Source organism: Heteronotia binoei, chromosome 18, assembly GCF_032191835.1.
Source record: "Heteronotia binoei isolate CCM8104 ecotype False Entrance Well chromosome 18, APGP_CSIRO_Hbin_v1, whole genome shotgun sequence".
Lineage (NCBI taxonomy): Eukaryota > Metazoa > Chordata > Lepidosauria > Squamata > Gekkonidae > Heteronotia > Heteronotia binoei.
This window is the reverse complement of record NC_083240.1, coordinates 39,360,472-39,383,588: the sequence shown is the minus strand read 5'-3', so window position 1 is coordinate 39,383,588 and position 23,117 is coordinate 39,360,472. Positions and strand designations below refer to the sequence as shown.

General features: G+C 48.8%; 1 protein-coding gene and 2 non-coding genes across 6 annotated transcripts in view; all 3 read right to left on the bottom strand.

Moving 5' to 3' along the window:
- The window catches only part of RPH3AL (rabphilin 3A like (without C2 domains)), a 93,229-nt gene that overhangs the window by 48,662 nt on the left and 21,450 nt on the right, over window positions 1–23,117 (bottom strand). For all 4 annotated transcript variants that reach the window (XM_060258823.1, XM_060258821.1, XM_060258824.1 and 1 more), the window contains one exon: window positions 17,118–17,247. In XM_060258823.1, coding sequence (XP_060114806.1) covers window positions 17,118–17,247 — 130 coding nt within the window. The remainder of the gene's footprint in view (window positions 1–17,117; window positions 17,248–23,117) is intronic.
- TRNAT-AGU (transfer RNA threonine (anticodon AGU)) lies at window positions 6,096–6,167 on the bottom strand. The gene has a single exon. It is a non-coding gene; the product is annotated as a tRNA-Thr (tRNA).
- Window positions 6,234–6,305, bottom strand: TRNAT-AGU (transfer RNA threonine (anticodon AGU)). The gene has a single exon. It is a non-coding gene; the product is annotated as a tRNA-Thr (tRNA).

The following is a 23,117-nucleotide window of genomic DNA, read 5'->3' as shown; positions in this document are numbered from 1 at the left end:
GGCTCTCTACACTGGCTAGTATAGGACGCCCGCTGCCTCAACTAAAGGCCTTCCAACATTCTCTTCCTTTGCTATGTGTTGATTTTGCACACCACCTGTTCTAAGTGCTGCTTCCTTGCAAGACTGCCGTAAAGAAGAATGGTATCTTGGGAACGGAGGTGTTTACACTTCACGTTTTCAAAGCACAGTTCCCGGCTGGGACCATGAGAACCACTAGCTCTGGACTATGGGAACTGGAGGGGGAAGGGGCTATGTTTCTGCACACTTTCGCTTTTGGCAATGTGGAAACTGTATCTTTGAGTCGAGAACCTCAGTCTTGACTCAAAGCCTGAATGTGAGTCTATACCAGGGGTGGCCAGACTGTGGCTCGGGAGCCGCATGTGGCTCTTTCACACATATTGTGTGGCTCTTGAAGCCCCCACTGCCTCAAGTAAAAAGTCTAAAGTACTAAAATTGGACAGCTTGGAGAAAGCATTTGTCTCTTTAAATTTCACCTCTCCAGCCCTCCCCCCATCAATTTTCCTTCCTTCCCTCCCATCCGTCTTGCAGCTCTCAAACACCTGACATTCATGTCTTGCGGCTCTCAAACATCTAACGTTTATTCTACGCGGCTCTTCCGTTAAGCAAGTTTGGCCACGCCTGGTTTATATCTTTCCCAATGCCTCCATCAACGGGAGCATTTGAAAGCAACGGACTACTGAGTGAAGAGAGGGAGATATTGACAGCAATGCAATCTTGGGCCTCAGAGCAGGGAAACATAGCAAGGAGTAACGGGCAGCCGGGAAGCGGAGGAGACGCAGAAAAGGACAACCTGAGAAGTCCGGGCATCGGAGCCACTTCCCTTTGAGGAAACTTGGAATGTGCAGAGAAAAGACAACCGAGAGGAAGAGGGAGCATGATGGAGGTTTCTCAGATGACATGCCATAGGCCAGGGGTGGGGAACCTCCGTCCCTGAGGGTGTGGCCCTCAGGGATTGCTGGACCGAACCGAGCCATGTGACAGCCTCTCTGGGGCCTGGCTGGTCAGTGAGGATCATGAGGCCCAGCCGTGCCGTGCAGCAGCCTCCCCAGGGCCAGGCAGGGATCACAGGGCCCAGATGTACTATGTGGCAGCCTCCCTGGGGCCTGGCTGGCCGGCCAGAATTGTTGCAGGGTCTGGAAAAGTTACTGGTCAGTTTGCACTTGACTATCCCAGGTGGTGTGGCCTAATATGCTAATGAGTGTGTGACCTAATATGCTAATATTAGGGGATGTGGCCTAATATGCTACTGAGTTCCTGCTGGGCTTTTTCTACAAAAAAAGCTCTGGACCTATGCATTTGCCTAGGGTGTGTGTGTGTGTGTGCCAGATTAGGCTCTCCCCACATGACTTCAAATAGAAAAACAATTATTTGTATTAATTTTGCTGGCCTGAATCATTCTCCCGCAGCGGAGCACTGGCTTTTTTAAGTTGATAATTTTTTATGGCCTGCGAATGATGTTATAAATATCCGTATGGCCCTTGGCAGAAAAAAAGGTTCCTCACCCCTGCCATAAGGGAGGGATTTTTTCTCCTCCCCAAATACGAGACGTCAGGACCACCCAGTAGACAACGACAGGCAGGAGAAATCAGGATAGAAAAAAGAACACCCTCCTTCACACAATGCGTTAGTTTAACCGGTGGAATTCCCTGGCACAGGATAAGTCCTGTTTGTAAGGGGCCACTAGATTCAGAAGAGGCGCACAGGCAGATCCATGGAGGTTTGTAAGGGGCCACTAGGTTCAGAAGAGGCCCACAGGCAAATCCACAGAGGAAGGGGTTTGATCAACGGCGATGAACTACAAAGCCTAAATGGAACCTCCACGTTGATGATTATGACATTGGATTTCTATCCCGCCCTCCACTCTGAATCTCAGAGTCCCAGAGTGGCTCACAATCCCCTTTACCTTCCTGGTCGTGCTGGCTGGGGCTGATGGGAGTTATAGGCAAAAAAACATCTGGAGCGCTACCGTCGGCCAGCCCTGCTATATAGCCTTTCTTGGTTACATGTATTTTATTGAAATTTTGAAAAAGGGAAGGGACGAGGGAATACAGAAATGGAAAGGGAGAAGGGATATGCAGCCTTCCCAAGCATGTCGGGTCCACTGTGTGGTGTTTATCTATTCGGCATGCAGAACGCAGAACCTTTCCTTGCAGAAAAAGAAAGGCAGATGCTTATTCCAAAAGCCCTTCCCAGAATTCCACCTGGTTTTGACACCTCTGCCCAGGGCTATTACAGGCAAGTGCCGCTCTAAGGTTTTGCTTTGTCTGTGTGATATTTTTTTTTTTTTTAAAGAAAGACAGACGACTCTCTCTTCCTCCTGCTCTCACACACACACGGCAGCTCACTTAATACCTGTCTGCTGCACCAGATTTCCTGTTCAGGGACCGATAGGAATGAATATGCTCTGAAAGGCTGGTGAGACAAGGAAGATTTGAAGGGAAAGTGAAATATACTCTTCGCATTCCCCCAGCCAGGGCTTTTTTTTGTAGCAGGAACTCCTTTGCATATTAGGCCACATCCCCATGATGCAGCCAATCCTCCTGGAGCTTACAGGAGACCCCGTACAAAGAGCCCTGTAAGCTCTTGGAGGATTGGCTGCATCAGGGGGTGTGTGGCCTAATCTGCAAGGGAGGTCCTGCTACCAAAACAGCCCTTCCTAGAGTCACCAACGCCTGGAGCTGGGAGGAAGTGTCAAGTCTGCTTTAATTCTGGTCAAGTCTGTACTCAGTCTTTGGTTCAGGAGGGAAGCATCCTGGGTAAAAGCCATACTGTATGCCAATGCTGCTAGCTTGAACTCTCCTTTTCCCCCCTCCTTCCCTTTGTTATGTAGTTTGCTTTGAAATGGGAATATGTGAAAGAGATTATGGTGCCTTCTCAGGCTGGGTCTCGTGGGAGGAGACGCTCAAGGCCAGAATCGGCCTGAGAACGAAATTGTAACATCAATGTGTGAATGTGCCCTGCATAGTGCCCCTCCCTTAAGAATCCGTTTGAAGTGTACCTTATATGAATACATTTTACTGTATGAACCCCAGTCTTCCAATCTCCCTGTAGTCGAGAACAATGATATCAATAAACTAGCTACTTTGTATCAACAAGGCCTCGTTATTGAATCAGCCGACTTGACAGGAAGTTTTGCCCTGGCTCTGCAGCCCAAGAGTGGGGGGGGGGGAGGAGAAGATATTCCATTTATATCCCACCCTATACTCTGAATCTCAGAGTCTCAGAGTGGCCACAATCTCCTTTACCTTCCCCACCACCACAAAAGACACCCTGTGAGGTAGGTGGGGCTGAGAGAGCTATTAACAGCAGCTGCCCTTTTAAGGACAACTCTGGTGTGAGCTATGGCTGACCCAAGGCCATTCCAGCAGCTGCAAGTGGAGGAGTGGGGAATCAAACCTGGTTCTCCCAGATAAGAGTCCACACACTTCATCACTACAACAAACTGGAAGGCACTCTCCAGGCTGGGAGGGGGATGTCTAGGGAGAAGAAGAGGGGGAGTGAGGTAGCTGCAACCCCCCATTTCTATTCTGAGGGCTGTTCTGGTCACTCCCCATTCCAAATTTTGCACAGAGCACTAGGGGCACACCACTGGCCACTTCCTTCAATTCCTTTAGCCGGGGAGAAAGAAAAGATAAAGTGGTCTGCAGAGCCAGTTTGGTGTAGTGGTTAAGTGAGCGGACTCTTATCTGGGAGAACCATGTTTGATTCCCCACTCCTCCACTTGCACCTGCTAGCATGGCCTTGGGTCAGCCATAGCTCTGGCAGAGGTTGTCCTTGAAAGGGCAGCTGCTGGGAGAGCCCTCTCCAGCCCCACCCACCTCACAGGGTGTCTGTTGTGGGGGAGGAAGGTAAAGGAGATTGTGAGCCGCTCTGAAATCTTCGGAGTGGAGGGCGGGATATAAATCCAATATTTTCTATCTTCTTCTTCTGCTGTCCATCCCCTCCCAAAAACTTACCCTCTCAAGCTCCACCCCCCCCAGTCTCTAGGCATTTCCCCCATTAAGTTTGGAGTAAACCTGCATGAAATCAAGCTGTGGTTTTGTTGTTGTTGTTTCTAAGTAAAAAGACTGCAGATTTATACCCCACCCTTCTCTCTGAATCAGAGACTCAAAGCGGCTTACAATCTCCTATATCTTCTTCCCCCACAACAGACACCCTGTGAGGTGGGTGGGACTGAGAGGGCTCTTACAGCAGCTGCCCTATCAAGGACAACTCCTGCGAGAGCTATGGCTGACCCAAGGCCATGCTAGCAGGTGCAAGTGGAGGAGTGGGGAATCAAACCCGGTTCTCTCAGATAAGAGTCCGCACACTTAACCACTACACCAAACTGGCGCCACCATTTAGGGTTCCCAGCCCTGCTCTGGGAAATGCTGGGAGTTTGGGGGGTTGGTGCCTGAGGAGAGTCAAGTTTCCAGAGATGTGATGGAGAGCCAGTTTGGTGTAGTGGTTAAGTGTGCGGACTCTTATCTGGGAGAACCGGGTTTGATTCCCCACTCCTCCACTTGCACCTGCTGGAATGGCCTTGGGTCAGCCATAGCTCTGGCAGAGGTTGTCCTTGAAAGGGCAGCTGCTGTGAGAGCCCTCTCCAGCCCCACCCACCTCACAGGGTGTCTGTTGTGGGGGGGGGGGGAAGGGAAAGGAGATTGTGAGCCGCTCTGAGACTCTTCGGAGTGGAGGGCGGGATATAAATCCAATATCATCTTCTTCTTCTTCAGCATCTGTGCCTCTCAGACTTCCAAGGGCCACCATTTCCTTTGGCTGGAAGAGCCGGGTCTTTCCGCCTTTAAAAGTGCCCCCCTCAATCAAGGTAGCAGGAACAGGGAGAGAGGGAGCCAGAGGCTGCCCGCTTGGGCTCCGAGCTGCTCCCTACCACATCGGCCCTGTAAACTTTAAATGGCCACTGTATCAGTAGGTGGTAGATGGGAGTCTCTGAATTTCCACCCATAGAAAACAGTTGACCTTTGAATGCTTAAAGGGTCAATGCGTTGTGGATCAACTGGGGCCCAGGGCCAGCGCGTCCGTTAGGCAGCCTGAGGCTGCTGCCTGGAGTGCGGCCCTGAGGGGAAGGCGCTGGTTTTGGCCCACCCGCCCTCACCTCAGAGGCAAGGGAAATAGGAGGCTCAGCAGCTGCCATGGTGGGGGCCACCATCGAGCTCACCCTCACCGAGGAGGTGAGCGGCAGTGGGGGTGCCTGGCCTGGGCACTGTCCTTGTGCAGGCTCGCCAGCGCCGCTGCTGGGGCCCTGTTGGATCAGACTGGTGGTCCATCTTGTCCAGCGTCCTGTCTCACACAGTGGCCAAGCGGCTCCTCTGGAGGAACAATGGAACAGAGAGGCCGAAGCCTTCCAAAGAACGTAAGAAGAGCCCTGCTGGATCAGACCAGGGGTCCATCTTGTCTAGCAACCTGTTTGGTGTAGTGGTTAAGTGCGTAGACTCTTATCTGGGAGAACCGGGTTTGATTCCCCACTCCTCCACTTGCAGCTGCTGCAATGGCCTTGGGCCAGCCGTAGCTCTCGCAGGAGTTGTTCTTGAAAGGGCAGCTGCTGTGAGAGCTCTCTCAGCCCCACCGACCTCATAGGGTGTCTGTTGTGGGGGGTGGGGAGGTAAAAGGAGATTGTGAGCCACTCTGAGATTCAGAGTATAGGGCGGGGTATAAATCCAATATCATCATCATCATCATCTTCTCACACAATGGACAGCCATCTCCTCCAGAGGGCCAACAACATAGAAGCTGAGGCCTTTCTCTGACATTGCCTCCTCATATAGGGAGTCAGACGTTTACTGCCTCTGAATGCAGAGGCTCCCTTATGAAGCCGCCTTCTACTGAATCAGACCCTCGGTCCATCTAAGTCAGTCTTGTCTACTCAAACAGGCAACAGCTCTCCAGAGTCTCAAGCTGAGGTTTTTCACGCCTACTTGCCTGGACCCTTTTTTAGTTGGAGATGCCGGGGATAGAACCTGGGACCTTCTGCTTACTAAGCAGATGCTCTACCACTGAGCCACAGCCCCATTCATGGCCCTCCAGGGTCTCAAGCTGAGGTTTTTCACGCCTACTTGCCTGGACCCTTTTTTAGTTGGAGATGCCGGGGATTGAACCTGGGACCTTCTGCTTACTAAGCAGATGCTCTACCACTGAGCCACAGCCCCATTCATGGCTCTCCAGGGTCTCAAGCTGAGGTTTTTCACGCCTACTTGCCTGGACCCTTTTTTAGTTGGAGATGCCGGGGATTGAACCTGGGACCTTCTGCTTACTAAGCAGATGCTCTACCACTGAGCCACAGCCCCATTCATGGCCCTCCAGGGTCTCAAGCTGAGGTTTTTCACGCCTACTTGCCTGGACCCTTTTTAGTTGGAGATGCCGGGAATTGAACCTGGGACCTTCTGCTTACCAAGCGGATGCTCTACCACTGAGCCACCGTCCCTCACCATCCCTTTAGTCACTATGGCTAATAGCCACTGACAGACCTGTCCTCCGTGAATCAGTGTAATCCCCATTTAAAGCCATCTATGCCTGTGGCCATCACTACATCCTCTGGCAGCGAGCTCCAAATCTTCACCGCTCGTTGTGCAAAGAAGCATTTGCTTTTATCTGTCCTGAAACTACTGCCCATCAGCTTCACTATATGCCTTTGAGTTCTGGTATTTTGAGAGAGGGAGAAAAACCGGCCTGGACACATCAAGGCTGCCTGTTTGCAAGGCTTTGCCAATGCCCACGAGCGCTAACTGCGGTGAAAAAGGCAAACTCTATGCTAGGGATTATAAGGAAAGGGACTGAACATAAAATGACCAATATTATAATGCCCCTATACAGGAGAGGAATTCTAGCAGGAGCTCCTTTGCACATTAGGCCACACACTCCTGATGTAGCCAATCCTCCTGGAGCTTGCAAGGCTCCTTTTTGTAAGCTCTCAGAGGATTGGCTACATCAAAGATGCGTGGCCTAATACGCAAAGGAGCTCCTGCTAGAATTCCACCCCTACCCCTATATCTAGATTTATGGTGCGGCTGTATTTGGACTGCTGTATACAGTTCTGGTCACCGTATCTCAAAAAGGACATCGCAGAGCTGAAAAAAGTTCTTTGTGAAACCCGCTGCACATCGTGGCTGAAGTGTCAGGACTGGGTATGGGGTATCTACAGGGTTGCCAACCTCCACGTAGGGCCTGGTGATCTCCTGTAACTAATATACAACTAATCCAAACTGCAGAAATCAGTTCCCCAGGAGAAAATGGCAAGTTTGGAGAGTGTACCTGGCCTAAAACAGTGGCCTTTTCAGATGAGGCCTGATGTAGAAGAAGAAAACCATAGATTTATACCCCGCCCTTCTCTCTGAATCAGAGTCTCAGAGCGACTCACAATCTCCTTTCTCTCCTTCCCCCGCAGCAGACACCCTGTGAGGTGGGTGGGGCTGAGAGAGCTCTCCCAGAAGCTGCCCTTTCAAGGACAACTCCTACAAAAGCTATGGCTAACCCAAGACCACTCCAGCAGTTGCAAGTGGAAGAGTGAGGTATGAAGCCTGGTTCTCCCAGATAAGAGTCTGCACACTTAACCGCTACACCAAACCAACCATGCACACAATAACTGTTGTTTTTTTTAAGTAGTCAGTCATCTTGAACCCCTTCCTTCTAGGCAATTCAGCCAGGCTTCTGAAGGTGGCTACTCCTGCCCACCCTCCTCCCCCTCGGTCAGAAAAAGCAGCTTCGACGAAGTTCTCCACCTCTTCTCTCTCTCTCTGCTCTTTAATAGATTATATTAATCCGAGGATTATTGAGATTAAATTATCCATGCCACAATAAACCTGCCTGTGGTACTTTAAAAGAGTACCAAATTAATTGATACCTAAAACTGGGTTTTGACAAATCTGGTAGTCTTTAAGGCAGGAGTGGAGAACAGTGGCTCTCCAGGTGTTTTTTGCCTACAACTCCCATCAGCCTCAGCCAGCATGGCCAACTACTGAAGCCATGCCACAGATGGGGAGGGACAGTGGCTCAGTGGTACAGCATCTGCTTAGGAAGCAGAAGGTCCCAGGTTCAATCCCTGGCATCTCCAACTAAAAAGGGTCCAGGCAAATAGGCGTGAAAAACCTCAGCTTGAGACCCCGGAGAGCCGCTGCCAGTCTGAGTAGACAGTACTGACGTTGATGGACCAAAGGTCTGATTCAGTATAAGGCAGCTTCATATGTTCAATGGCTGGGGCTGATGGGAGTTGTAGGCAAAAAAACACCTGGAGAGTCACTGTCCCCCACCCCTGCTTTAAGGTATCGCAAGGCTCCTTTTCGTTTTAGTTGCTGCAGACAGACAGGGTGCCCCCAAGGGCGAGAGATAACAGCTGTCCTCAAATCATTAGCTCCCACCCCCCCAATCCTTTGTTGAACCTCGACCCCTTTTCTCTGCTAAGAATTAACTGCCCCCTCTTTCGGTCCCTCTGCGGCAGAGATGCTCAGCCTTCAAAAGCTACCATTCCCAAGGAAATGACAGTCGAGTGCTCCCCCCTTGTGGGCACTTCTGGAAGTTTCAAAGCAAACTACGTACACTGAAAGCAAGACAATTTTTACAAAACTCTCCCCCTAATTACATCACGAAGGAATCAAAAACAATTTGCTTCGCTTGGAGGGAGGGGGAGAAGACGGCTTTGCACAGGTTATGGTTTGAGTTTTCTTAAAATGCTAGTTATTAAGATCTCCCCAGGGGTCCCCAGCATGATAAATAAAAGACTTGATGTATGCTTCTATTATTTGAGCCATGGCAAGATCCCTATTTTGGTGCCCCTCCGCCTTGCACAGAAGGCATACACCAAAGCTGGGGGGGCACAACACAGTCATACAGAAATCAGTCGGGGTCCTTCAAAAGAAGACTGCAGATTTATACCCCGCCCTTCTCTCTGAATCAGAGACTCAAAGCGGCTCCTTTGTCTTCTCCCCTCAGAACAGACATCCTGTGAGGTGGGTGGGGCTGAGAGAGCTCTCCCAGAAGCTGCCCTTTCAAGGACAAACTCTGTGAGAGCAACGGCTGACCCAAGGCCGTTCCAGCAGCTGCAAGTGAAGGAGTGGGGAATCAAACCCCGTTCTCCCAGATAAGAGTCCATGCACTTAACCACTACACCAAACTGGCTCTGATGGTGGAAAGAGCCATCAAGTCACAGTTGGCTTAAAGCAGCCCCCTCGGGTTCTCAAGGCAAGAGACTTTCGGAGGTGATTCGCCATTACCTGCCTCCGTGCCCCACCCCTGGTATTCCTCAGAGGTCTCCCATCCAAATACCAGCCAGATCTCTCCCTGCTTAGCTTCCGAGATCTGATGAGATCGGGCTAGCAGTTGAAGTGGGCAGTCTTGAACAGACAGAAAGAATTATTTCTAGGTTCCTGTTCAGAAAGCAGTGGCTCACTGTGGCTTTAAAAAATCACGAAGCCTTAGAGTGCAGCTGGGTTGTTGCGGGACTCAAGCCCCCACTCCTAAATCCCTCCCTTCTTGGCGATTCACCTCGGTTTCTGAAGGGGGCTAATCCTGCCCCCTCCGCCCAGGCAGAAGCAGCAGCTTGGACAACGTTCTCTGCCTCGTCTCCCTAGCTGCTCTTTAATAGATTGTATTAATCTGAGGATTACTGGGATTAAATTAGCCGTGCCGCAATAAACCTGTTAGTTGTCAAGTGCCAAGAAAGTCCCTGCGGTGACAGAATAAGGACCCCGTTCGCACGTTCAGGGGAATGAGGAGAAAGAAGAAGGGAGGAGGAGCAGAAAGAAGAAAGGAGGAGGAGGAGAAAGAAAAAGAAGGGAGGAGGAGGAGAAAGAAGAAAGGAGGAGGAGAAAGAAAAAGAAAGGAGAAAGAAGAAGAAGAAAGCAGTACAAGGACAATACTGGATTTATATCCTGCCCTCCACTCCAAGTCTCAGAGCAGCTCACAATCTCCTTTATCTTCTTCTCCCGCGACAGACACCCTGTGAGGTGGGTGGGGCTGAGAGGGCTCTCACAGCAGCTGCCCTTTCAAGGACAACTCTTTCAAGAGCTATGGCTGACCCAAGGCCATTCCAGCAGCTGCAAGTGGAGGAGTGGGGAATCAAACCCAGTTCTCCCAGATAAAAGTCCACACACTTAACCACTACACCAGGGGTGGCCAACGGTAGCTCTCCAGATGTTTTTTTTGCCTACAACTCCCATCAGCCCCAGCCATTGGCCATGCTGGCTGGGGCTGATGGGAGTTGTAGGCAAAAAAACATCTGGAGAGCTACCGTTGGCCACCCCTGCACTATACCAAACTGGCTCTCACCAGAATGGACCGTCCTCACATCAGACTGCAGAAGGATCCTATTGTTGAATCCTCCACTGTGTGAATAAACTCCCTGCAAATAGAAAGCCAGCCTGCAAGCAAAGAGACAGAATGGAATTTTTCTCCCTGCTGCACTAGCCGTCCAATTGCAGGGAAGTTAAAAAAAACACACACACACAAATGAACACTGAAAGTTGGAATCCGCCATCTGCAGTCCAAAGGGATGCTATCAATTCTGACACCCACTTTCCCTTGAGCGGAATATGTCACATGGGAGATGCTTAAAGGCATTTAGAACTTAAAGCTTGCAGACAAGCCTTGCTCCATCTACAAATAGGAAAACAACCATTATGATACTGCGACGAACCAATTACCACCCACCATATACTTATAATTATAAATACCTTATATTTACTGATTCAAAATACATTCAACAACAAACTATTTATAAATATATAAATCAGGGGTGGCCAACGGTAGCTCTCCAGATGTTTTTTGCCTTCAACTCCCATCAGCCCCAGCCATTGGCCATGCTGACTGGGGCTGATGGGAGTTGTAGGCAAAAAAAAACATATGGAGAGCTACCGTTGGCCACCCCTGATGTAAATCAATACACAATACCAAAGTTCATGGAAGTCGAGTGAATTCAGTTTCATTATCTCCAAAGAATGGGTGCTTGTATGAGAAAGAGAGACTGAGAAATATTGGAATATAAGGAACACGGGACTGGGATTCTTCTCAAGCCCTGCTTGAAAAAGATTCCTTTGAAACAGAGTATTACTGAGCCAGATGTCTCCGTGGAGGAGGCATGAGAAGTTCTTTACCTTTATGAAGAGAAGATAAATGAGCACTACAAGCTCTTTTTGCTGCTTCCATTACAAGCACTTGCTACCAGTGTTCCCTCTAAGCTAAGACCGTTTTCGCCCACAGCTTACCTCGCAGCCACAATCCTGTTCCCTCCACAGCGTCCGGTCGGATTTCCCACCATCTGCGCCGAAGTTACAGGAAGTGCCGCAGCTTTTGCGTAGCAAACGTAAACCGCTAAAACCCAGTTTACGTTTGCTACGCAAACGCCGCGGCACTTCCTGCAACTCTGGCGCGGATGGTGGGAAATCCGACAGACGCTGCGGAGGGAACAGGATTGTGACTGCGAGGTAAGCTGTGTGCGAAAACGGTATAAGTTAGCGTGAGCTAGCTCACAGTTTTTTAGCCTCCGGCTCACATATTTTTGTCTCAGCTCAAATGGAAAAATGGCCCCAGAGCCAACTAATTCATGTAGTAGCTCACAACTTTAATGCCAGTAGCTCACAAAGTAGAATTTTTTGCTCACAAGAATCCACAACTTGCTTGCTACCTGTCAAGTTTGGAGCTTGGAGCGACTTTCATGAAGTGTGGGGCTGAATTTCTTACCTTTAGGAACTGTGAAATTGAATTTACTCTACTTCCATGAACTTTGGTATTGTGTATTAATTTATATATTTACAAAGAGTCTGTTGTTGAATGTATTCTGAATGAGTAAAATACAAGGTGTTCAGAATTATAAATATATGGTAAGGAGGTAATTGGTCCATCATGGTTTTATAATTGTTGCTTCCCTTTCTGTCTGTGATTCTCTTTGGTTGCTTAAAAAGGTAAAGGAAAGGTCCCCTGTGCAAGCACCAGCCGTTTCCGACTCTGGGGTGGCGTTGCTTTCACATTTTCACGGCAGACCTTTTTACGGGGTGGTTTTCCATCGCCTTCCCCAGTCCTCTATGCTTTTCCCCCAGCAAGCTGGGGACTCCTTTGACCGACCTCGGAAGGCTGAGTCAACCTGAAGCCAGCTACCTGAACCCAGCTTCCGCCAGGATCAAACTCAGGTCATGAACAGAGAGCTCGGACTGCAGTACTGCAGCTTTACCACTCTGCGCCACGGGGCTCTCCTTGGTTGCTTATCCATCTACAAACAGAGCAGCAGCTTGATTTTGAGGGGGTTTATAAACCTGTTCATGTCATAACTGCCCCTGTGGTTTTTTCAGGGAAGACCCCGGACCAGTGCTCACACACGCGAGCCCCTTTGCCAGAGAGTCTCCGTTTGCATAGAAGTCAGGGTCACACTTAGTGGGGCACTGCTCAGTTCAAATAACAGCTCTTAAAAGCAACTTCAATGCAGATTAAGCTGAGAAAGCAAGACAGAGAGAAAAATTGCAATAGAAGCAGATTACAGAACTAACAATCCGGATTCTCCCATCTACAACCAGAAGAAGAGATTGGATTTATACCCCGCCCTTCACTTGGAGTGGCTTACAATCTCCTTCCCTTCCTCTCCCCGCAACAGACACCCTGTGAGGTAGGTGGGGCAGAGAGAGCTCTGAGAGTACTGTGCCTGACCCAAGGTCACCCAGCTGGCTGAATGTCGAGGAGGACTGGGGAATCAAACCCGGTTCTCCGGATTAGAGTCCACTGTTCTTAGCCACTGCACCAAACCGGTGTAGCTCTGTTGGGGTTTCCACAGTCGCCTCCTACAGCTGAACCATCTTAGTCATCTGCATCTTTGTTTCTGACCGATTTCCCACTGGCCTTACGCCGCTCGCACGCTCCTCTTCCCCGCGTGGCTTCCGTCGGATTTCACACTATCTGCCGCCCCCACCCCCGCCGGCTGCAACTCACTCTGCCTCTTTTGCGCAGCAAACAAGATCCTCTAAAAACCGTTTTCTGTTTGCTGCGCGAAAAAGGCGAAACTGGTTGCAACCACAGGGCAGACAGTGCGACATCCGACGGAACCCCACAGAGCAGAGGAGTGTGAGAGCAGCAGAAGACTAGTGGGAAATCGGTCTGTTATTCGACAGACAGATACACCAATGAAAGAATAAAGCTGGGAAAATTGTTAATTTTAATGTGAAAAAAATAGTCCAGGGGAAAAATAAGCTTGACGGGAAAAGCAAGACTTGCAAGATTGTTTCTGGTGCAGCTGCCAGCCCCCAGGTGGGGCCTGGAGATCTCCCAGAATTCCAACTGATCACCAGACCACAGAGATCAGTTCCCTGGAGAAAACGGCCTCTTTGCAGGGTGGATTTTACATTACTGGAACCTCCCCTTTCCCAACCCTGCCTTCTCCCGGCTCTACTCCCAAACCTCCAGGAATTTTCTAACCCAGAAGTGGCAAGGGGAAAACATGAATATTCGCATCAAAAAACAGCTTTCAAAATTTAGTCTTATCCCCGATGCATTCCTCTGCGTTTCTAACAAGAACAGAAGGAAGAAAGGAAAGGTAGGAGCTGGCAGCTCAATCAAAAGAACTCCCCCCCACAAATGCAACCCCCCCCTCCCAGCTTTCTTAATTCCTACCTGTCCAGAAACCATCCTGAAATTGGCTCTCACAGGCACACACACCCCCCATGCTGACCTGTCATTTGGGGATTGCTTCCCTAGTAATTTAAAAGCTTCGTGGAGCATGAAGGAGCCTTGAGGGTTAGCGGATTGAACGCGTGGCCCAGAAAAACGGCAAGGCGAACAGAGGACACCAAGGAAAGGAAAGGAAAGGTCCCCTGTGCAAGCACCAGTCGTTTCTGACTCTGGGGTGACGTTACTTTCACAACATTTTCACGGCAGACTTTTTACGGGATGGTTTGCCATTGCCTTCCCCAGTCATCTACGCTTCCCCCCCAGCAAGCTGGGTGCTCATTTTACCGACCTCGGAAGGATGGAAGGCTGAGTCAAGCTCGAGCCGGCTACCTGAAAACCCAGCTTCCACCAGGGATCGAACTCAGGTCGTGAGCAGAGCTTAGGACTGCAGTACTGCAGCTTTAACACTCGGCGCCACGGGGCTCTTAACCAAGGAAAACTCCAACTTAAAAAGAAAAAATTAAAATACCAAACAAACAAAAAACAAAGACACAACCAGACCAAGAGCACAACACAGGGCTACAGAATCTACAGTAGACAGTGCACACGTGACGGAAAAAACCTTGAGGGGGAAATCCACATGCCACATGAACAATATGCAAATCAGCTTTTTCTTTTTTTTTAAAGGTAGTCCCCTGTGCAAGCACCAGTCCTTTCCGACTCTGGGGTGACGTCGCATCATGACATTTTCACGGCAGACTTTTTACGGGGTCTTTTGCCATTGCCTTCCCCAGTCACCTACGCTTTCCCCCCAGCAAGTTGGGGGCTCATTTTACCAACCTCGGAAGGATGGAAGGCTGAGTCAACCTGGAGCCAGCTACCTGAACCCAGCCGGTTTGGTGTAGTGGTTAAGTGTGCGGACTCTTATCTGGGAGAACCGGGTTTGATTCCCCACTCCTCCACTTGCACCTGCTAGCATGGCCTTGGGACAGCCATAGCTCTGGGCAGAGGTTGTCCTTGAAAGGGCAGCTGCTGGGAGAGCCCTCTCCAGCCCCACCCACTTCACAGGGTGACTGTTGTGGGGGAGGAAGGGAAAGGAGATTGTGAGCCGCTCTGAGACTCTTCGGAGTGGAGGGCGGGATATAAATCCAATATCTTCATCTACCTCACAGGGTGTCTGTTGTGGGGAAGGAAGGTAAAGGAGATTGTGAGCCGCTCTGAGACTCTTCGGAGTGGAGGGCGGGATATAAATCCAATATCTTCATCTACCTCACAGGGTGTCTGTTGTGGGGAAGGAAGGTAAAGGAGATTGTGAGCCGCTCTGAGACTCTTCGGAGTGGAGGGCGGGATATAAATCCAATATCTTCATCTACCTCACAGGGTGTCTGTTGTGGGGGAGGAAGGTAAAGGAGATTGTGAGCCGCTCTGAGACTCTTCGGAGTGGAGGGCGGGATAGAAATCCAATATCTTCTTCTTCTTCTTCTTCTTCTTCTTCTTCTGCCGGGATCGAACTCAGGTCGTGAGCAGAGGGCTCCGACTGCAGTACTGCAGCTTTACCACTCTGCACCACGGGGCTTTTTTTTGTTTGTTACCTATGCCTAATTCTCAGTTTGGGTCCTGGAGTTCCTGTCAGCAGGCAGGCCCGTGTGGGAAGGGAACTCTTCCGTCTCGGAAACCACTGCTCCAAAAACAATGCTTCTCTCCCTTCCCTCGGCATCGCTGCAGGGCTGAGGCTGCTCCCAGGAATAACTGAGCCCAAGACAGGTTCACCAACCCAGCCTGAAAAGTGTTAGCGGCCGGCTTTGAGCCTCCCAAATCCACTCCCCAGCTTACAGTCTGCAAGCAACACTTTAATACTCTAATCCAGGGGTAGCCAAACTGTGGCTCGAGAGCCCTTTCACATATATTGTGTCACTCTTGAAGCCACCACTGCCCCATGAGCCAGCTTGGAGAAGGCAGTTGTATCTTTAAATCACTTCTCCAAACCAAGCCAATCAGCAGCTTGGGGAATGCATTTAAAGTTAAAGTTGTTTTCTTTCCACCTCTCCCTCTCCATTTATTTTCCTTCCTTTCTATTCATGTCTTATGGCTCTCAGACATTTATTCTATGTGGCTCTTGTGTTAAGCCAGTTTGGCCAGCCCTGCTCTAATCTAACCAACTCGGGGCTTTTTTTTGTAACAGGAACGCCTTTGCATATTAGGCCACACCCTCCTGATGTAGCCAATCCTCCTGGAGTTTACAGTAGGCCCTGTACTAACAGCGCTGTAAGCTCTTAGAGGATTGGCTACATTGGAGGGGTGTGGCCTAATATGCAAAGGAGGTCCTGCTCCAAAAAATAGCCCTGACCTAACCTGACTGCTAGATTTCACATCTGGAGTCTTCCCAGGGGAGAGACATATCAGAGCTTCTTTAGGTACAGCCCTTGGTATGAGCTCATCCAATTGGCTTCTTTTTAGGTGTCCCTCAGCATCAAAGACCACTGATGAATCTTTGCTGAGCAAGTACTTGTAAAAAGTTAGAGGTTCTGAATGTAAATTGTAGGGAAATCTTCACATAGAAAAGAGCCCCGTGGTGCAGAGTGTTAAAGCTGCAGTACTGCAGTCCTAAACTCTGCTCATGACATGAGTTCGATCCCCAGCAGAAGCTGGGTTTTCAGGTAGCTGGCTCGAGGTTGATTCAGCCTTCCATCCTTCCGAGGTCGGTAAAATGAGTCCCCAGCTTGCTGGGGAGAAAGTGTAGATGACTGGGGAAGACAATTGCAAACCACCCCATAAAAAGTCTGCCGTGAAAACGTTGTGAAAGCAACATCACCCCAGAGTCAGAAACGACTGGTGCTTGCACAAGGGACCTTTCCTTTCTTTTGTCCTTCACAAAGAAATCAGGTTTGGGGAAATTCCTTCCTTCCCCTATGTTCTCCACATTCCCCAGCCATCAGCCTAATTTCTTCTACATTTCTAAAAGTGGAAATGTTGTGGTACCAAAATGTTTGCAGGGCAATGCTAATAGCAGGAATTACAGACAGTTGCTTCATTTCAAAAGGTCACAGTCTAACACATGGAATTCACTGTCACAGGAGGTGGTGGCGGCTGCAAGCATAGCCAGCTTCAAGAGGGGATTGGATAAGCATATGGAGCAGAGGTCCATCAGTGGCTATTAGCCACAGCGTACTGTTGGAACTGTCTGGGCAGTGATGCGCTGTATTCTTGGTGGGACAACAGTAGGAAGGCTTCTAGTGTCCTGGCCCCACTGATGGACCTCCTGAAGGTACCTAGGGTTTTTTTTTGCCATTATATGACACAGAGTGTTGGACTGGATGGGCCATTGGCCTGATCCGACATGGCTTCTCTTATGTTCTTATGTCACAGAATTCCTTTTGTGCAGTGCAAAATTTTAGTTGCTTTTCCCACCCTCGACCCCTTGAGCACAGAGAATCATGGATAGACCAAGCTAAAACCCCAATGCAGAACGCAAAGTCAAATGCAGCAAAAAGCCACAAGATGCCAAATCACCAACTCACCTTTTTGCAGTCCTGGCAAAAGACGGCCGTGCTCCCCAGCAAGCCGAGTGTCTCTCCGCAGAGCAGGCAGTGAGAAAGCCCGTCGCCCATCATGCTCTTCCGCATGTTCTCCAGTCGCTCCACCAAACGCCTGCAAAAAGGAGACTGTTGAGAGGAAGCACGTCCTAGACCCATTTTGAAGCCTGCTAAAGCTTAGATCAGGGGTGTCAAACTTATTTGTTATGAGGGCCGGATAAATGAGGGCCTTGTCAGGCCAGGCCATGCGTGTCATAAAATGTGAAGTGAGGTAGCAGAGATATAAACTTGATAAAGGACACAGACAAACACAATTAAATATTTTTTAAAAAAAAAAAACCCTTTAAAATGCGTACTAGATTAGCACTCTTGCAATATTGTGTCTATTTAACAGTCTCTGATAACTGACACCTCTTGCTCTGAATTACTGCATCAGAATCTGAAGACAGAACCTGTCTCTGCTGTAGCAATCTTCGTTTTAACAATTTATTAATAACACATGGTTACAATATTTAATTATCTTTTTCTTACACTAAACCATATGATATTTCACACACCCCTCCCTCCAATCTTGACTTCCCCGAAGTTACAAATTTGAATTCAATTCTAAAGGTACCACTAATCTATCAAAATATAATACTTTTAATTAATACTAAAAAATTGTCCAATGTCTTTTTATGTTCCACTCTTTCTCCATATATCCTTTGAATTTCTTCCACTCCTTTTTAAACGAATCTAAGTCATAGACTTTTAAAGTTTTAGTTAATTTGTCCATTTCACTTCAAGATAGAACTTTCACAATCCAATCCCATTTCTTTGGTATTTTTCCTTGTTTCCAAAGCTGCGCATACAATGTCCTAGCAGCTGAGAGCAAGTACCAAATTAAAGTCCTGTCTTCCTTTGGAAATTTTTCTAATTGTAATCCAAGCAAAAAAGTCTCTGCAATTTTCTTGAAGTCATAACCCAAAATTTTGTAGATTTCTTGTTGTATTCTGCTGTAGCAATCTTGAGTATGCTGTCCAGGTGTTGGTCAGGTGTGTGTCTGTAAGTTGCAAACCTACTTTTGATCTACTGACATTCATTACAGAAATCTCACGGTCAATGCTTTGAGTCATGGGAAGGGGGTGATGGGCCCCCAAAACCCATCGGGGGCCAGGCCCCATGGGCCCCTGGTTAAGGTACGGGCCTGGAGAGGAGTGTCAAAAACAGCCTCTTTCCCCTCAGCTCTCCACACCGCCCACCCAAGAAGCTGAATGGGTTCACGCTCCATGGCAAAAATTGCCCTGTGATGCACTGGCTTGACTCCCCGGCCACTGATGAGTCTGGAACATGGCTGTTGAAACATAGAAAAATACTGTCCCTCGCCAAGTAAGGCTAATTTTCCACTTCTGGGGAAGAGAGTAAAGTTTTGTAGGGTGTGTGAGTGTGAGGAGGTGAGTCTGCAGCAGGGACGAAAAGCCACCCGTGCTCCCGAAAGCACAGGACGGATTCCCCTCAGCTCATCCCTAAGATCTCTGCACTATGCAGCTTGTCACTCTCTACATCTCTCTGCTTGTCACCCACACACAAGGCCTGGAAGATCTGAACTTCTCAAGACAGAATTAAAGGCACCTCTCAGAGAACGTGTTTAACACAATCCAGGAGGAAGAAAAGCTCCCCAAATACTTTGCCCCCAGGCGCACCAGTCCTTGTGCGCCTCCTCAGACCCCGTCCCTGCCTTCGCTCAACAAGCTTGGAAATTAAAAGACTTCTGAATCCGCTGGGCCAAAATGAATGCTTTGGAGGAACCACAGGCTATACTGAATTGCCGGCCAGGGTTTGAGAAGACACGGTGATTCATTTCTTAGCTGTTGACATTGTGAGCTTTTCAGTTTTGCTCCTTTATGTTGCCGGCTTTCCTGCTGCGCTGACTCCTTTGGCGCCAATTTTATGCTCTTGGTGCAAAAACTGGTCTGTGTTATAAAAGTAACAAGCGGTGGACTATAGCAAGGACTTGTGGGGGGTGGGTCTCATTTCCCCTCCACACTAGATCTGTGTTCTCCTCCCTTTCTCTGGAAAAAAACATGAGCCAGCTCCTCTTTTCCTCGCTTCCCCACCCACCAGCCAATAGACCTTTACCCCATTTCTTCAGCTTCCCCCACCCCAGCAGCCTCTCCTCGGGAACACTATGGCCTAGGTATACAGCGGGAAGCCCCCAAGGACTTCTGAGGGGGGGACCTCATGGCCAAAACAGATGTCAACAAGTGAGACTCATGGATGATTGTGCCATTTAAAATTTTTAAATGCTGTGAGGGCCTGAACCTGGCTTGGCTCACAGCAGGGTAGAAGAAGATGATATTGGATTTATATTCCGCCCTCCACTCCGAAGAGTCTCAGAGCGGCTCATAATCTCCTTTCCCTTCCTCCCCCACAACAGACACCCTGTGAGGTGGGTGGGGCTGGAGAGGGCTCTCACAGCAGCTGCCTTTTCAAGGACAACCTCTGCCAGAGCTATGGCTGACCCAAGGCCATGCTAGCAGGTGCAAGTGGAGGAGTGGGGAATCAAACCCGGTTCTCCCAGATAAGAGTCCGCACACTTAACCACTACACCAAACTGGCTCTCGCTACCCAAAAGGGTAGCGTCAAGCCCCTTATTTTGTATCTAGAAACCTGTCTGGTACCTCAAGGTCCTTGGCTCCCTCTCCATTATTTACTAGTCAACACGTAGGCACAGACATCTGGCAGGGAGTTGTTTATGGTCCTCAATAGGTCTGTTGTGTGTGAAAGCCATACTCCCTAATTTCCAAGCCCCTTATCTCGTAGCATTCCTGTGAGAAACCTTTTGTAGTAGAACCGTTAAAGAGTATTTCTTTAACCTCTGACCTCTGGGGCCTCCTGTTTAGTAGTTGTTTATGATACTCTTTATAATATGCACGTAACCATTTGTATCTCAGTTTTTTCCCACTGACTGTCTTCAGTGGAGCACTTCGAGTTGGAATAAATGCTTCTATTTGAAATAACAAAGGAAATCATTATTTGGAATATCGGGGCTTGACAGGTAGGCTGAGGCACTCACTCTCCCCCCCCCCGCCCCCTCCAACAGCCATGCACCTCCTGCAGCTGCTTCCGCACGTGAAAAGATGGGGAAGGAGGGACGAGACCACCTTAGGCCGCTGTGCAGTGGGTCCAACTAGGTTCAGGCCCTTGTGGCATTTGTAAGTCTCTTTAAAATGTCAGCGGCGTCCACAGGTCCAACCCGTGGACACCGTCACATCTAGTTTGGCCTTCAATTTCTGCTGTTTCCTCTCGCCCTCATCCTGGCAGCACCCATCTTCTCACCTTTCCTTCTCTCCCGTCTCACCCACCTACCTTCTATCTGCCCTCTATCTTCACCTATATTTCTTATTCATTTACCACATTTATACACCGTGTTTCTCCGCACTGTGAAGCCCAAGCAGCTTATAGCCACCTCCAGGGCGCTTTTTTTTGTAGAAAAAGCCCAGCAGGAACTTATTTGCATATTAGTAGGTCACACCCCCTGACATCACCACTGTTTCACACAGGGCTTTTTTTGTAGAAAAGGCCCAGCAGGAACTCACTGCATGTTAGACCACACTCCCTGACGCCAAGCCAGCCGGAACTCATTCCTTTGTGTTCCTGCTCAAGAAAAGCCCTGGCCTTCTCTTCCATTGTATCTTCACAGGAACCCTGTGATGTAGGCAGGGGTCGTTTTGTAGAAAAACAGGTGGTGGAGCTCATTAGCATAACTCATTAGCACATGCTCCCCCCAGCCAAAAGCAACCCGATGCAAGAAAGGAGAGCCCCAGGTGAACGAGGCCTGCTTGGTCTGGCTAGAGATCCAACCAGCCCAAGCAGGCCTCACTCATCTGGGGCTCTCCTTGGCCGTCCCCCACCCCCCCTGGTCAAAGGCCAGCAAGACACCCACCACCCAAAATCACATAAGAAATGGGAAAAGGGTGGCGTGGGCTTCTCCAGGGGTTAATGAGGACTGCTGGGGGTGTGACAAAGCCCCTGATGGCTGGCTGGCTACCCGCTCTTCTAATCCAGGGATTGTTATGCAGCTGCACCTACTATTCAATGAACAAGGTAGGTGGGGAGGAAGAGGGGGAGCCCTCAGAAAGGTTCAGGAGCTGTGCTCCTGTGAGCTCCTGCTGAATTCAAGGCCTGGATATAGAGTATTATGGTGTGCCCAACTGAGCCACCAAACTGTATTGTTCACTTTTATTGGTTTTAACTGTTGTTTTACTGTTTCTAAAACATTGTTATCCACCCTGAACCCATTTGGGAAAGGGCAGAATATAAATAAAATAAAATAAATAGGTTAGCCTGAGAGATGACCTGGCTAAATTCCATGGCAGTTATGAACCTGGCTATCCCAGACCTCTAGTCTGAAACTCTGGCACACAGTTGGTTTGGGTGAGACTATCATGCAAGTTGCATGGTATCAAGTTATTTCCCAAAGGCCAAACACTGGAAGGCCCAGACACCTTCCTCTGCTATGTACTGTTTTTCAAAACCAAGGCTTCAAGTGGTGATACTGTTGTGGTTGCCTAGCAACGGCCACACAGGCCATTTAAAGTTACAGGTGGTGCTTCAAGTTATTTTGGATAGGTTTAAAACCCCATCCCCAGTTTTGTTTTGTTTTTTAGATTTCAGATTCTTTTGCACACCTGGGGCTTTTCTCAGGTTTCTAGATAGATCTGTCTGGATTTAAGTATGCCCCAATTTGGCCACACGGAGAATTAGAAATATTGACATTTCTATGGAGTTTCATCACCATGGAAAGACTGAACGTCATACTGAGTGGAGAGAATGAGGACCGCTCCCCCAAGAGTTACTTGGGGGGCATAATACAGAGGGGGCCCAGCTCCACAGGGGCTCATCTGACTCCAAACATCAATGTGACAGGGAGAAAACGGCTCCCCATCGTGGGCGTGCATCCCAGCAGTGGTAGGAGACAGGTGTACCTTGCTAGCAGCAGCAAAGCCGTTCTGATGCAACCCATGTGCGAACTTTGGATTTTTCCAATAGAAACAGTGCAGACATGAAACTGGGTAACATCCTTAAACAGAAGACACTAGAACAGCGGTGTCGAACTCATTTCTTATGAGGGCCAGATCTGACATAAATGAGACCTTGTCGGACCGGGCTGGGCCATGGGGATACCTATTTAAATCGAAGAAGGCAGCCGTGTTGGCCTAAAGTAGTAGAACAAAATAGGAGTCAATTGCACCTTTAAGACCAACTTAGTTTTATTCAGAACGTAAGCTTTCGTGTGCTCTTAAGCACACTTCATCAGACGAGGAATCCGGCACAGTGAGCAAGACCATACTTCCTTTTAGCCCAGCTTTATAGCAATAGAGCCATTAACGGACATTCTCACATTTTGACATACTGCTGTTTTGTTGCTTTCGCACGCTCAGGCTACTCAGATCAAAGGTTTGCTCAATTGGTTAAATTTTACTATTCTGTCATCGGATTTTATAATTGTACCATTTCACATTATAAACCGCTCCCTACCAGATAATTTTACTATCCTGTCATTGGTTCTTCAATCTGTACCATTTTGCATTCCGGGCCACTGCCTACCAGCTATGTGTGGCTCTGCTCGCTGTGCCAGATTCCTCGTCTGAGGAAGTGTGCTTAAGAGCACACGAAAGCTTACGTTCTGAATAAAAACTAAGTTGGTCTTAAAGGTGCAATCGACTCTTATTTTGTACCTTTTAAGATGAGGTAGCAGAAATATAAACTTTTTAAAGGACACAGACAAACACAACTCAAGATTTAAAAAAACAAAAAAAACCCTTAAAACATTAGCACTCATTGGTCTTAAAGGTGCTTTCTTTGCATTTCTTCCACGGGATCCAGGGAACTGGGCAAAGGAAGCTCTGGCTCTTTCCCTCCCTCCCCAGAGGACCGGGAGAGGGAGGAGCCTCAGCCAATGGAGAAAATCAAGGTGTTGCTCTGTAGCTCTTGTGTGATTGA